General features: G+C 41.1%; 1 protein-coding gene across 3 annotated transcripts in view; it reads left to right on the top strand.

Moving 5' to 3' along the window:
• The window catches only part of MCTP1 (multiple C2 and transmembrane domain containing 1), a 271,911-nt gene extending 259,391 nt beyond the window's left edge, over window positions 1–12,520 (top strand). For 2 of the 3 annotated variants that reach the window (XM_065656220.1, XM_065656221.1), the window contains 4 exons: window positions 2,040–2,149; window positions 6,055–6,164; window positions 9,409–9,506; window positions 10,477–12,520. In XM_065656220.1, the coding sequence (XP_065512292.1) occupies window positions 2,040–2,149; window positions 6,055–6,164; window positions 9,409–9,506; window positions 10,477–10,548 (390 nt within the window). In that variant the 3' untranslated portion in view covers window positions 10,549–12,520. The remainder of the gene's footprint in view (window positions 1–2,039; window positions 2,150–6,054; window positions 6,165–9,408; window positions 9,507–10,476) is intronic. The other variant, XR_010607827.1, reaches the window with a different exon arrangement.
• Window positions 12,521–13,398: the final 878 nt, after the last annotated feature.

Below are 13,398 nucleotides of genomic sequence, written 5' to 3'. Positions count from 1 at the left end.
AAACATTTTTCTTTCCATTTCTTATTTTGATAAACAGTAATAAAATTCAAACTAGATAGGGTAATACAGCATCTGTCCACTGGAAATGTTGAACATAAGCTTTTGACTTACCTGTAGTCTCTCAAAAAATAAAAAAAATGTCATTTTTTTTCCATGGTTATGCTTCATTTTAATCTCATCCAATATAGCATTTTTTTGAGAGTGCTGATGGCTCTGCATGGGTTTGATGCTGCAGCCTGTCTGGGTTTAGAGATAGAAAGCTTTTGGGGCAAAAAAGAACAAGTCGTCAGAGCAGGAGGAGGCCCAGTTGAGGAATGGTCCATGGAGTGCATTGATGTACCCGAGCGCACCTTGTTGGGTTCTTCTAGGAGACAAAGTCCACCCGAGTTGGCAGAAAGAAGGACAACATTCACTGATGGCGAATCCATCAAAGACCCCACAAAATGTCTTAATAAGGGTGGTTGGTACTTTTGATACACAAATGATAACTCTGTTTAAGAAAAAAAAAAAAAATTAAGGACATATAAAATCATAGAATGTCCTGAGTTGGAAGGGACCCACAAAGATCACCAAGTCCAACTCCTGTCCCTGCACAGGACAACCCCACAGTTCACACCATTGATAAATTTAACAAAAACGGAATTGTGGTTAGATTTTTCATTACCACAGTTGATCGCTTTGTGAACAAAAATCTATAGAAACCTGAGTAAGTAAGGAGGTAATTAAATTGCTTTCTACAATGACACCTCCCCTGCATCTTTCATTTTGTCCATGGCTGGTGTTTTATATGCTCTAGGAGCCACGGGCTGCACTAATCATATTACAAAGGTGGTCGGAGTTACATCTTTCATATGTTTCATGCGTAGCAATTCTTGAATATTCGTAAGGAGAAACGAGAGAGTGAGCAATCGTGCTCACCGGCCAAGCAGAAACGTAGAATAGATGGTGATGGGGGACATGGGTACGTCTGACAAGTCAAACATGTATTTAGTGTCTCACCTGCTGCTGAATGATGTGCACAGGTTCACTTGGGACCGGTGCCACCATCTGTGCTGTGGGTGTGTGGGGTGTCCTAATGCTGTGTTGCTAATGGATGGAGAAGTAAAAGAAGCACAGAGGATTTGTTAAAGGATGGGCAGGGTTGCCATGTGTGTAATAAATACATGAAACTGTGTATGAAATAGTGGCATGTGATACAAAATGCTAAATATGAGCATATCTTTCCTAAGCTAAATGAAATGCCTGTGATGGTCCCAGTTAAGCAGAAGAGCAGCACATCTTTGTATCATGTCCTTTGTATCATTTTCTGTTCCATCCTTGTGGTCCAAGATGATCTGAAGGAGCAAGGAAGGCAAAAATCTCACGTGGAGCTGATGGGGATGGTGTCTGTAGGAGCTGAGATGCTTCTGGTTTCTTGCTCAGTGATTCCCACAGGAATGTTTCTCTTCCTGGTGCCTACATCGGTGCAAGAACCACCATTTCAACAGACTGCCCTTATTCCACCTTTGACTCTTATCACTTGAGAGAACAGAAAAAATTGTTGCCCCTGAGCGTGGTGAGGGCCTGGCCCAGGGTGCCCAGATTGGTGGTGGATGCCCCATCCCTGGAGACATCCCAGGCCAGGCTGGACGGGGCTCTGAGCAACCTGAGCTGGTGAAGATGTCCCTGCTCATGGCAGGGGTGGCACTGGGGGAGCTGGGGAGGTCCTTTCAACACAAACCATCCTGTGACTCTGTAATTCTATAACATGTGAGGTTGGCACTTTCAACAAGTTTATGAACCAAAGACTTGGCTTGTTGAAATACATATTCAGAAACTAATGCTATGACAAAATTCTGTGGTGCTCAGCATATAATACTAAAACATATATATTGTCAATACGCACTGTGTAAAGGACAAGAAAACAATTTCTGCTTGCCAGGTTTTACCAATTACTTCTAGATGAAGCTGTAACACGTGCTTTTGAAACTTAACTGATGGACACACGATCCTTTTCTTACAGTCAGAAATTATTCATCTACTCCTGTTCTTTTTTTTAGGACAGTGAAAAAAAGGGATTTATGAATAGACTTTACGCCATCCAGGAGGTGTGCGTCAGTGTCCAGAATATCCTTGATGAAGTATCTTCCTTTGGAGAAAGAATCAAGAAGTAAGTACTGACACAGGTGCTGGATTGTTCTCTGATACTGGGGGTATAGCTGGGGTACTAAGTGTTAGATATTTTCCCTTCCTTTTTTAAAAAAAAAATTGTGGGTGTTTTTGTTTTGTTTTTCGTGGGGCTTTTTGTTTGGTTTGGTTCGGTTTGGTTTGGCTTGGTCTGGTTTGGTTTGGTCTGGTTTTGGTTGAGTGACTCCATTTTGCATGATCCACCATTGAAATGCATCTATATTTATTTTGCTCTGTGGAGGTCCTCAGTTAATGAAAATCCTGTTATGTTAATTTTGGAATTTAGGGATACATTCATTGGGGAAAAAGATCAGAACTAAGGCTTTTAAGTAAAACAGAAGGAGAATCTTGTTGTGAGGCCAAACAGTAGTTATTTAAAAGAAATAATTAAAAAGGCAGCTTTGATAAAGGACATAAGCAGAGCTGAATAAGGGGTTCAGATGTTAAGGATACACATATGTTCAGTTGCTGGAAGTATTTTTTATGTGAGTTAGCAAAACCTTTCCTCCTAAAAACTGAGGAAGTGTGGACTGGATGATCGGGTAGTGAGGTGGACCGCAAACTGGCTGAAGGAAAGAAGCCAGAGAGTTGTGATCAATGGGGCGGAGTCTGGTTGGAGGCCTGTATCTAGTGGAGTGCCTCAAGGGTCAGTTCTGGGACCAATACTGTTCAATATATTCATCAATGACTTGGATGAGGGAATTGAGTGTACTATCAGTAAGTTTGCTGATGACACCAAGCTGGGAGGAGTGGCTGACATGCCAGAAGGCTGTGCTGCCATCCAGCGAGACCTGGACAGGCTAGAGAGTTGGGCGGGGAAAAATTTAATGAAATATAACAAGGGGAAATGTAGAGTCTTGCATCTGGGCAGGAACAACCCCAGGTTCCAGTACAGGTTGGGGAATGACCTATTAGAGAGCAGTGTAGGGGAAAGAGACCTGGGGGTCCTGGTGGACAGCAGGATGACCATGAGCCAGCACTGTGCCCTTGTGGCCAAGAAGGCCAATGGCATCCTGGGGTGTATTAGAAGGGGGGTGGTTAGTAGGTCCAGAGAGGTTCTGCTTCCCCTCTACTCTGCCCTGGTGAGACCTCATCTGGAATATTGTGTCCAGTTCTGGGCCCCTCAGTTCAAGAAGGACAGGGAACTGCTGGAGAGAGTCCAGCGCAGGGCCACAAAGATGATTAAGGGAGTGGAGCATCTCCCTTATGAGGAAAGGCTGAGGAGCTGGGGCTCTTGAGCTTGGAGAAGAGGAGACTGAGGGGTGACCTCATCAATGTTTATAAATATATAAAGGGTGGGTGTCACGAGGATGGAGCCAGGCTCTTCTCGGTGACAACCAACAGTAAGACAAGGGGTAATGGGTTCAAGCTGGAACACAAGAGGTTCCACTTAAATGTGAGAAGAAACTTCTTCTCAGTGAGGGTGACGGAACACTGGAACAGGCTGCCCGGGGGGGTTGTGGATTCTCCTTCTCTGGAGACATTCAAAACCCACCTGGACACCTTCCTGTGTAACCTCACCTAAGTTTTCCTGCTCTGGCAGGGGGATTGGACTAGATGATCTTTTGAGGTCCCTTCCAATCCCTAACATTCTGTGATTCTGTGATTCTGTAAAGCACATGTAATTGGTAACATATAATACATGATATATGAGAATTACCAGCAAATTCAGGCCTTAAGCAGAAGAGGTTCTGAGATTTCTTGCAGGACACTTGGTGTATTTTTGGCTTGGTCAGCGGGTAGCAGTGTAAGGTTTATTATTTGAGGTCAGATGGGTTCCAGACAGATATCTTCCATCCATCAGCTGGGAAGCAGGGACAGGATTGCCTGTGCGTTCTACCTCCCAAAAGCTGAGAGCATCATCGTCCTTGATGGATGAGAAGTTGGGAGCAGTTGGGAGCCTTTGCAACCACAGTTCTGCTGGCCCAGCAGCCACTACGAGTGAGAAAACCTTCACAAGAAGCTTCTTCTATTGATGCACACAGCACATCTGGCAGGAGAGTTGACACCATGTGTTCCCTCATTCTGGGGCTGATTTTGGAGCATGAGGCACCTGTCCCGTCCACTGCTGTAGCCACCTGCAGTGCATTGATGTTCTACACCATAGCCTGTGCAAAGGTTACAGCCTCAAAATAAATACTGACTTCTGGAAGTGAATTTTAGGAAACTGATGCATTGGGTTGAGGTCAACCTGCAGGAAACAGGAGGCTGTTCTGCCATTTTTTTGGTTTTTGTTTTGGTTTGGTGTTTTAATCTATCAGCAATGGCAAGCACATCAGAGTCAGGATGAAAAGGCGGTTGCTATTTATGCATTTAAGAGCAAAGTCCCTAATAGGAAGGCCTAGGAAGCATTCCCGTGGGGACACTTCCAGGCAGACTCCGTGCACAAGCACGTTGTGTTGCACAAGTTTTCCAGATGAGCAAAGCGAGCCTCTCTCCAAAAGCAGTCTTTTATCAAAAGGCTGCTCATGGAAGTTGTCTTGATGATTAAGTTTTCCTAATTGTGCATTTTGGAGGTGGGGTTTGTTCTGTTATATGCCAGATGAGAGCAACAGAATTTTCGAAACTAAATCTTCCTGTAAATCTCGGTAATTTGTTCTGAAAACTATAATGGGAAACCTGTACTGAGTGCTGTGCTAACACGGCACATAAGGAGGTTTGCTAAGTGGGGAGCCAGTGTTCCCACACATGGTGTGTCTGTGATCCGCCTCACCAAGCCGAGTCGCAGGAACACGAGCAGACCCTCAACCTTCTGTTCATCCCAAACGCGTGCAGAAGAGGGGAAAAGAGCAGGTGTCCCCCGAGGAGAAAGGGAGCGATCCTATGCCGAGTGACACTGACATAATGTTCGCTCTGGAGACATGTCAAAATTTCCAGGGAGAAAAGAAGACAAATAAACACAAGAAGCCAGAGCTCATTATGAAAAATATGGCTAGCAATTCAGATAATTGCAATTATTCAGCCAGAGAAGCCAAATAATGTTATCGCACTGATTGGGCATGTAGCTGGTGGTAAGACTTTAAAGAGCATCATCAAGCTATTCAGAGCCAAAACCACATTTTCCTTCTGGATAAATGTCATCCAACACCTTTGCCCTGGTGGTGCCTTCATAGGACAGTCCTGTTGAGCCAAGGTCCCTCCAACCGGCGGATCCATGGGATGTGGGTGTGAGTTGTCTCTCCAACCCATCGCTCTGCCCTGCACGCAGAGGTTGGGGAGACCCGGCACGGCTCTTCCAGACTCGTTAGCTTTCTCTGCCTCCCTGCAAAGTGAGGTGATCAGCAGCTTTTATCACAGAGTTTAGGACCCTTATTAAGGGTGTTTCAGTCTGGGACTTTTTTTGAAAGCTGATGTCCTGAAACTGATGGGAACCCAGAAGTTCTCCTCCTTTATCCATAAAGAAATAATTTATTTTATTTTATTTTATTTTATTTTATTTTATTTTATTTCATTTAATTTTATTTCATTTTATTGTATTGTATTGTATTGTATTTATTTTTTTTATTTTTTTAAATTTTATTTTATTTTATTTTTGTTTGGTTTGGTTTTGTTTTATTTTATTATCTGTAATGATAAAGTTTTTCTTCGCTTTTCCTGCAATGTACTTTGTCTTATGCCACTCCCTCTTTTTTTCTCCTCCTTCCATTCTTTTTGTCATTTTTCCCACACACACACTGTTTTTATTTCCTTCTTTCACCACTGCTGTTGCACTATCCCTGTCTTCAGGACTGACTGTTCTGTCCCCTCCTCTTCCCTATCCCTCTCCTTCTTAGGTGCAGGGTTGAGTTTCCAGCTTTGCGTATCCACACACTGTCCTGCCCCTTGTTTGTTCTTTCATTGGCTCTGTCAGGCGACTGAAGTTCTGACTTTTTTCAATTCTTCTTTTAGTACATTCAACTGGACTGTCCCATTCCTGAGCTGGCTGGCAATTGTTGCCCTCTCTCTGTTCACCATTATCCTCTATTTCATTCCACTGAGATACATTGTCCTTGCCTGGGGTAAGTAAAGCCTTTTTTAACTGTCTGTGCCACTTAGAAAAAACTGGGTTTTAAGGGATGACTTAGATTGTCAGTACTTTTCTGTATTTATGGTCATGAAGCTGCCCCATGATGGAAAGAGACAGGTTAGTTAAAAATCACAACTGCGTAAAGATTTAGACCCAGCTTCAAAATGCATTTTTCTTGGCTGGCATTGTAGGCTTCATCATACTATAAACATGTAGCCATGAGCATTCTTCATATATCAAAGTGTAGCTTTGTCTAGATATTACTCTGATTTATTTTCACCACTTATACACAAACAGAGTCATTTCAATCTATGTAGTGCATTTAGGACAATATGCCTTTTTTACTGCAGTACTTTATCTTGTGAAAGCGTATGTAAACGTAGCAACAAGAAACCCGTTTAAAGGGTCACCTTTAGTCCGACAGAACGGTATATGTGGTATTTTGCTGGCTGATAATGAACAGAAACTGGGGAGGCCAGGCGGGGGTGGAATTGTGATTGATCCAAGCTCTCACTGCTTGTCCTTATATTTATTCTTTAGACTGATTTTAAACAGCTACCATTACCACGTCTGTTGTAAATAATGCTCCAAGTTTTCATTTGTAATTTTTTTATACATCTTACACCACGAGCAGCTGTACCCTTGCTCAGTAGTGCAGACCTGTGAAAAGCACCCTCTCAATTAAATCTGTGGCTAAATTTTCTTTCTGAAGATAACAATAGCAACCATGCCTTTGTAAAAACTTCTGAAGAGGTAATATAAAATCACTGAACTGACTCCAAAGAACATCTTTGTTATATGTCAGTGTTAGTAATAGTCTTGTAGAGTCTTCAGAAATAAATGTAGCAGACTATACCAAATGGAGAAGAACCAATTAGGAGCATTTGAACAAAAAATGTTTATGGAACTAAATGAAGCAAGCATGTGGGTTTACTGTCCTTTCCTGTCTCATAATTTCATTTAATCCCCACATACCAGATATCACTTGGGTGAAACCCAAACTCTTAGTTTGTTCCCAAAATTTCATTCTTAGCACACACATGATGGAAGGCCTCTTATTACTGAAGTTTGAGGTAGCTGGTCTGTGTCCTTTTTTCTGTCATTTTTCAGACAGATCTGGCATTTTCTATGCTGGCTTTCTTACATCCCCTTGGTTTCATGCAAGAACCTGACATTATAATTCCCCTGCAAGACCCACAAAACTATAGAGTCAGCACCGTAGTTTGAGAAGCTCCTGACCCAAACCCCTGCCGTACCCCGGGAGGGGTGACACTCCCCCAGAAATGTCTCAATTTCAGGTAAAAGTCAGAGCTTGGACTCCCAAACTGGAGTCCGTGCCTCCCCAACCATGGGTGGATAACAGAAGCACCAATTAATTATTGTATGATAAATGCACCTTGCTCTCTTTCCATCCATCTCTTCCCTCCCTGTCCCCAAGTTCTCTGATCCATCTAGATATGGCTTCAAGCATCTTTCTTCACTGGAGGTTTCAGCTACACAATTTTCTCCTGTGTTTCAGTTTAGGTGGCTTCTCATTCAGCATGTGTATGGGGATCCCTTTTTTTAGGGGACTCTTTCTGTTGTGTTTTGCTGGGAGAGCAGACAGGTAACGCTTAGCCACAGCTTCACCAGTCCAGACCCCGTGTCATGCTGTGTGTAGCCTTGATCGGCCATCCCTTCAAAAAATGCAGTGTATCCAATGCATGCCTGTTTTCCCCAATATTGCTTATTTCTAGCCTCCCACATCTACCTACATTTCTTAATCCTAATCGTCCATCCTTCACTTGAAGGCAGAAGACCTCTTTGTCTGATTTTTGTCCACAGGAAAGTTTGAGCTGGTCTGTAGCAGCATTTGCCCGTTTTGTTCTTTGGGAAGATGGGGTTTTATTTAATGAAAATATACCCATGTTATGGCTTGCCTTTTGTATAACTGTGTAGGAACCATCTCTGTTTGCAAGAGTGCAGAGTCCTGGTAACTGCTACAGCTGCTTCAGTGGAAAAGAGTATGAAGAAAATAATTTTAATCTAAAAACTTTCAAGCTTTTAAAAAAGTCCTAATCCCCTTGTATTTTGCTTCTTCTCTAGTGTCCTATCTCATCTGTTCAGCTCTTTTCTTGAGCCGTGATCATGACTTATTTGTGCATTTACTTTCATGGCGTGGCTGGTACTTTTCTTTGTCAGAAGTGACAAGGTGAGACCACATCAGTTCCTGAAGTCATCCACAGGTGGTCCAGTGCCCACGTGCAATAAATGGCGGGGCAGGCTGTTGGGTCACCACATAAGGGGGTCTCAGCATCTCCCATCTGCACCACAGAACTGGGAATTTGGGCAGTGGGAAGCAGCTCGTGTGCTCCGTCCCCAAGCTTCATGTCCTCGCTAAGGCTTGGGCACCGAAGACTTGGTGAAAGATGAACTATATTATCTTATCTCTGATGCAGCCTTGATAAATTACACAGAATGGCAAATTTTTAATGCTCTTTCAGCTTTCTCCCCCTCATATGAGAGTCTGTGTGGTTTGTGCTGTTCCTGCCCATGTTTTAAGCGTGTATTTACACAAGGATCTCACGTGAAAACTGTCTGAATCTGACCCGGTGTGTAATGAGAAGAAAAAGAGTCTTTCAGCTTAGTTTGGGAAGGATTTTCTTGGCGTTATCCAACACTAATTGTCAATAGGCATTGCAAGACCGTGATGTCTCAGGGAGACATTGCATCCCTTCTCTGCACTGCCGTCATGTGGTCTGTCACTGCGGGACAGCGGTTTGTATAAACTCATCCTAAACCCTTCATGTGATGAAGACTTCATTGCTTCACCATCCTCCACACTAGGGGGATTTTCCTCGTGTCTTAACTTGAATCTTCTCTGCCACCATCAAGCTTGTTATTGCTTGTCCTCTCTGCCAGAGAAATGGAGTACAATTTATTTCTCTCCTTCTTACAACCTCCACATAATAACCACAGTTTCTATTTATTTTAATTAAAAAAAAAAAAAAAAGTGTTGGAGGAATTTGAAATTATACCTACAACTTTTATATTTGAAGCAGAGGGAATCACAGCAGCAGGTTCTGACTTTTACAGCATGAGTTTACAGTTCATTCATTCTTTAATTCATTGCTAATGTCAGGCTTTGAAATGGGTCCTAAAATCTCTTTTAGAACTTTGCCAAAATATATATATAAGGGTATGTGAGGGGTTTTTTTTAAATTATGCTAGTAACATTTGAACTCTCATTTTTGCAGGCATCAACAAATTTACAAAGAAGCTTCGAAGTCCGTATGCAATTGATAACAATGAGCTACTTGACTTTCTATCCAGAGTTCCTTCAGATGTGCAAGTGGTTTGTATATTTTTGAAACTGTCCTTACCGCAGTTAATTTGATGTGTGGCATCTTGACTTTCTAGGGTTTTTATACAAATTTTAAAGCCATTCTTTTGATTCAACATTATATTCTTTGACATAAAGAAATTGCAACACAAGTTGGGGACGGTCCATGAACCTTTTAGAGGCTGCTGGACTGTTTGCACTGGGGAATTAACTACTAAAGATAATTCTGACAGCACTCAGGGAACTTCAGCCTCTTCTGGGGTGAAAGTTTTTACTATGGACATGCTCATAAACTCCTTTAAAAATAAGTTGGTTATGAATTACAAGCTTTTGTAATGCAGTACACAATCTCTTGAGAAGGTGAAAGCATTAAGATCATGTCAGGCACATATATCACCTCCAATATCAAGAAGATTATACACTTCCCATATTCCTAGGTAAGGATTTCAGTTTGGAGCTGGTATAAATAGGGGGGTGCATGTTCCCACTCTAAATCTGATCCCCTCCGTGGTGGGCCTTTGAAAATAAGCAAGTTTTTAAGAAACATTGCAAAGAATATTCTTCCAATTAATTAGAGAGGAGACTGTTTAATCTCTGTTAGAGCTCATGGAGAAAACAATAAAAGTAGCCTTCTTAAGGTTATTGTCAGCACACTGCTTTGCTTCCTGCCAGGATTCTCCTAATGCTGTAAAAAGCTTACTCTGGATCTGTTGCTGAATCACACCTGCAGATCCCATGTACTTTGCAGATGGATAGTTTTCTTTTTCTTTTTCTCTTTTTCTTTCTCTTTTTCTTTTTCTCTTTCTTTTTTTTCTTTCTCTTTCTCTTTTCCTTTCTTTTTTTCTTTCTATTTTTCTTTCTTTTTCTTTTTCTTTTTCTTTCTCTTTTTCTTTCTCTTTTTTTCCTAGGAAAAAATAGAGATCTGTCTCTTTCTCGCAAGCACCTCCTGACTGGTTTCTTTCTGAACATTGTGTTTAAACAGGTGCAATACCATGAACTGAAACAGGATCCCAGTCACAGCCCAAGCAAGAGGAAGAAAAACATTCCTGTTTAGCCAACTTCACGTGTTGAGGGGACTAGCATCTGCTGGGAGAAGATAAAAGAAAAAGCAAGCCTACAGCCTAAGCAGCGATTCCTTTCTCTAAGCTTTTTTATTTATTTTGCCTTTTTATCTAATGGGGAGGTTTTGTAAATATTGTAAAAAGGCATTTCTCGTTGACTGTATACTTTGCACTGTAAAGACACATTTGACGAAGGTTTCAAGTAGGGTTTTTGCCATTTGAAAGCCTTGCTAGAAACAGCATAATACATTAAATGAATCAATCTAAAATGGTAAATACGCACTACTACTTGATCTTCAAAGATTCGTGAAATACTCATATCATGCTGACTAAATCTGCAAAAGGTGTAAATTTAAATCTGACTCAAAAAATTCAGTCAGGTTTTATTTGTGAGCATTAATATTTTTATCCAGCAGGTCACCATAACAATTTTCTATGTTTTATACATTTCAAGACAAATACAATGTAGTGGAGCCTACTGCACTTAAGTTTTAGCAGATTTTTTTGAACTCCTGACCCTGATGTTAATTCTTGGTGCAACGTTTTCCTGTGCAGTAGGGCTGCTTATAAGATAAAGAGAAACACCAAGTGCAAATCTCTTTCTGGAGCTCCCGAAAGAAGTTCCTGCCGTTTTTATCATTCCATTATAAGACCTAAAAATCTCTGTCTCTCTCAAAATACTGCCAGGTTTGTAACAGATTGCCTATCTGATTTTTCTATATGTACCAGTAATCTTCATTTGTACTACATAGTTTAGTGAATGAAGTTCATAGTTCTACTGTAATGGAAATACTATCAGACTAACTTCACGTTGCTTTGGGTGTCATGCTATGAACACCTTTTGTGCACATAACTATTTTAATATGGAAGTCTTGCAGAAAACGTTTTTGCTTTCAAATCACAAGATCATATTAATATGCTTTATGATATAACACATTACCTGTTACCAATGTGAAATATAGTGTAGAGGAAGAAATGCAGTTGTGGTAAAACTGATATACCGGTTTTATTTCCTTAGCTAATAATGTAGTCAGTTCTGCTGATACGATTGTGCCCTACTGCATGGAGTCTGCATTATTTTGTAAATTACGTGGAACATAGATGAGAAACGTTTACATTTCAAATGTCTTAGTGGCCACTGCATAACGAGTACCTGGGGATATATTCTGACAGCTGCATGTGGACTTCCATGCTCAGCTCCCCACGTAGCGAGCAAAGACTTCATTCCTGAGGGACGACCTGTGCACATCTCTTAGTCATAGCTCCCGGTGACATTAAAGGGGATTTTTGCCCAGGGGAGAAAGTTGGGACTGCATCGTGTTCCTGCAGTCCCCTCTGGGTTACCTCTCGTTGGTTGCAATTGCTCTTAAAGTTATATTGCACTACTCTAACAAATACTTTTTGAAAAGACTATTTAGAAATACTTTGCAAGCAAATGTAGATATATATTTGTCTAAAGAACTATATGTTAGCTGCACTGCTCACAAGAGATCATCCTGGATTTGTTTATTTTACAGATATGTTGACAGCCGGTTTCTGCTGAGACAGATATTTTGATATTTCTGTTTGTTTGTTTGAAAGAATGCCGGGCGAATGATTGTTCTGCAGGAAGTCTTGGACTTAAATATGCTCCAATTACATCATGACTTTAAAAGAATTTATTTGTGAAGCTCATGTAACCAACTTTTCACTGTATGCTGCCAGAAGACCAACATACTATTGATGAAGTCAGAATCACTGATGAGCCTATTTTGTTTAAAAAAAGCCAAACTTTCGACTTGACAATGTGTGGATGTTTGCTGCCAGCTGTCAGTTTTGCAGTGTTCTTTGATACTCTGCAAGCTTTGTACCTTCTTCATGTTGCCCATCAGTCTGCGTGCGATTTCCTATTGTGTCTTTTCTTTTTTTCTGTACTCAATTCTCAGTGTCTACTTTGGTGGTAATGTCTGAGTTAGTTAAACACATTTCCTGCATTAAACACAGCTTTAAGCATCTCTCTACTAGATATTATGAAGCCTCTTTCTTTGAAGTCCTACACTGTCGTTTTCCCATGAGTGGTGCAAAGGGCAAACAAACGAAAACATCATATTTCTGTGTGCAGGATTTCAGCACTTTAAGCCCCAAAACATATAATTGGAGGGGGTGGGATGGGAACATCTGTTTCTTGAAAATTGGTGAACTACTTTTAATGCCTCAATCACCCGAATTTGATCTCACTGAAAACATGGCGCACAGAGGCAAGGCTAAGAATGCACATTGATTAAATGCCATTCTCCTGCCACAACAGGACATTTTAAAATAATTTGTCGGTGAACCCATTTTCACCATTTGCAGTTTGTCTACTCTGCTTTGTGTGGGAGGCCTCTGCAGAGAATCAATCCTGCCTTATGCCGTAAATATTTCAACATATCTTCCATTTCCAGATTGTTTCTGAAGTCAATTTCTAACCTGTTACATTTGTCGGGTTTTATTCCTAAGCAACTCGTCCATTCATAAACAACCACAAAAGAATAATGCATTTCATGAACATGAAACTCTTTTGGCTCTCAGAAAGTAAAATTTAGCAACTGTATTTGGGTCCAGTGAAAATGAGTAACTTAACTGGGGTCCACACTCGAAGTAGGTGTCAGAGCACTCAGGATCCATTGAGAGTAATTGTCTGAGAGGTTCTAATTATATTTCTGCTGATAACACAAACTACAGAGCTCACTTACCCCATTTTTACAGTTGTTTGTAGTGAGGAACAACCAAGTGTGTTTCATAATAGCAATGAGCTTCAAACTACTACTATACTGTAACTTAGCATTTGAAATCCAAGTGGAATAAAACCCAGTTGGTTTACT

Source organism: Caloenas nicobarica, chromosome Z (assembly GCF_036013445.1).
Source record: "Caloenas nicobarica isolate bCalNic1 chromosome Z, bCalNic1.hap1, whole genome shotgun sequence".
Taxonomy (NCBI): domain Eukaryota; kingdom Metazoa; phylum Chordata; class Aves; order Columbiformes; family Columbidae; genus Caloenas; species Caloenas nicobarica.
The sequence above is the reverse complement of the archived record's forward strand: the minus strand, read 5'-3'. Positions and strand labels throughout refer to the sequence as shown.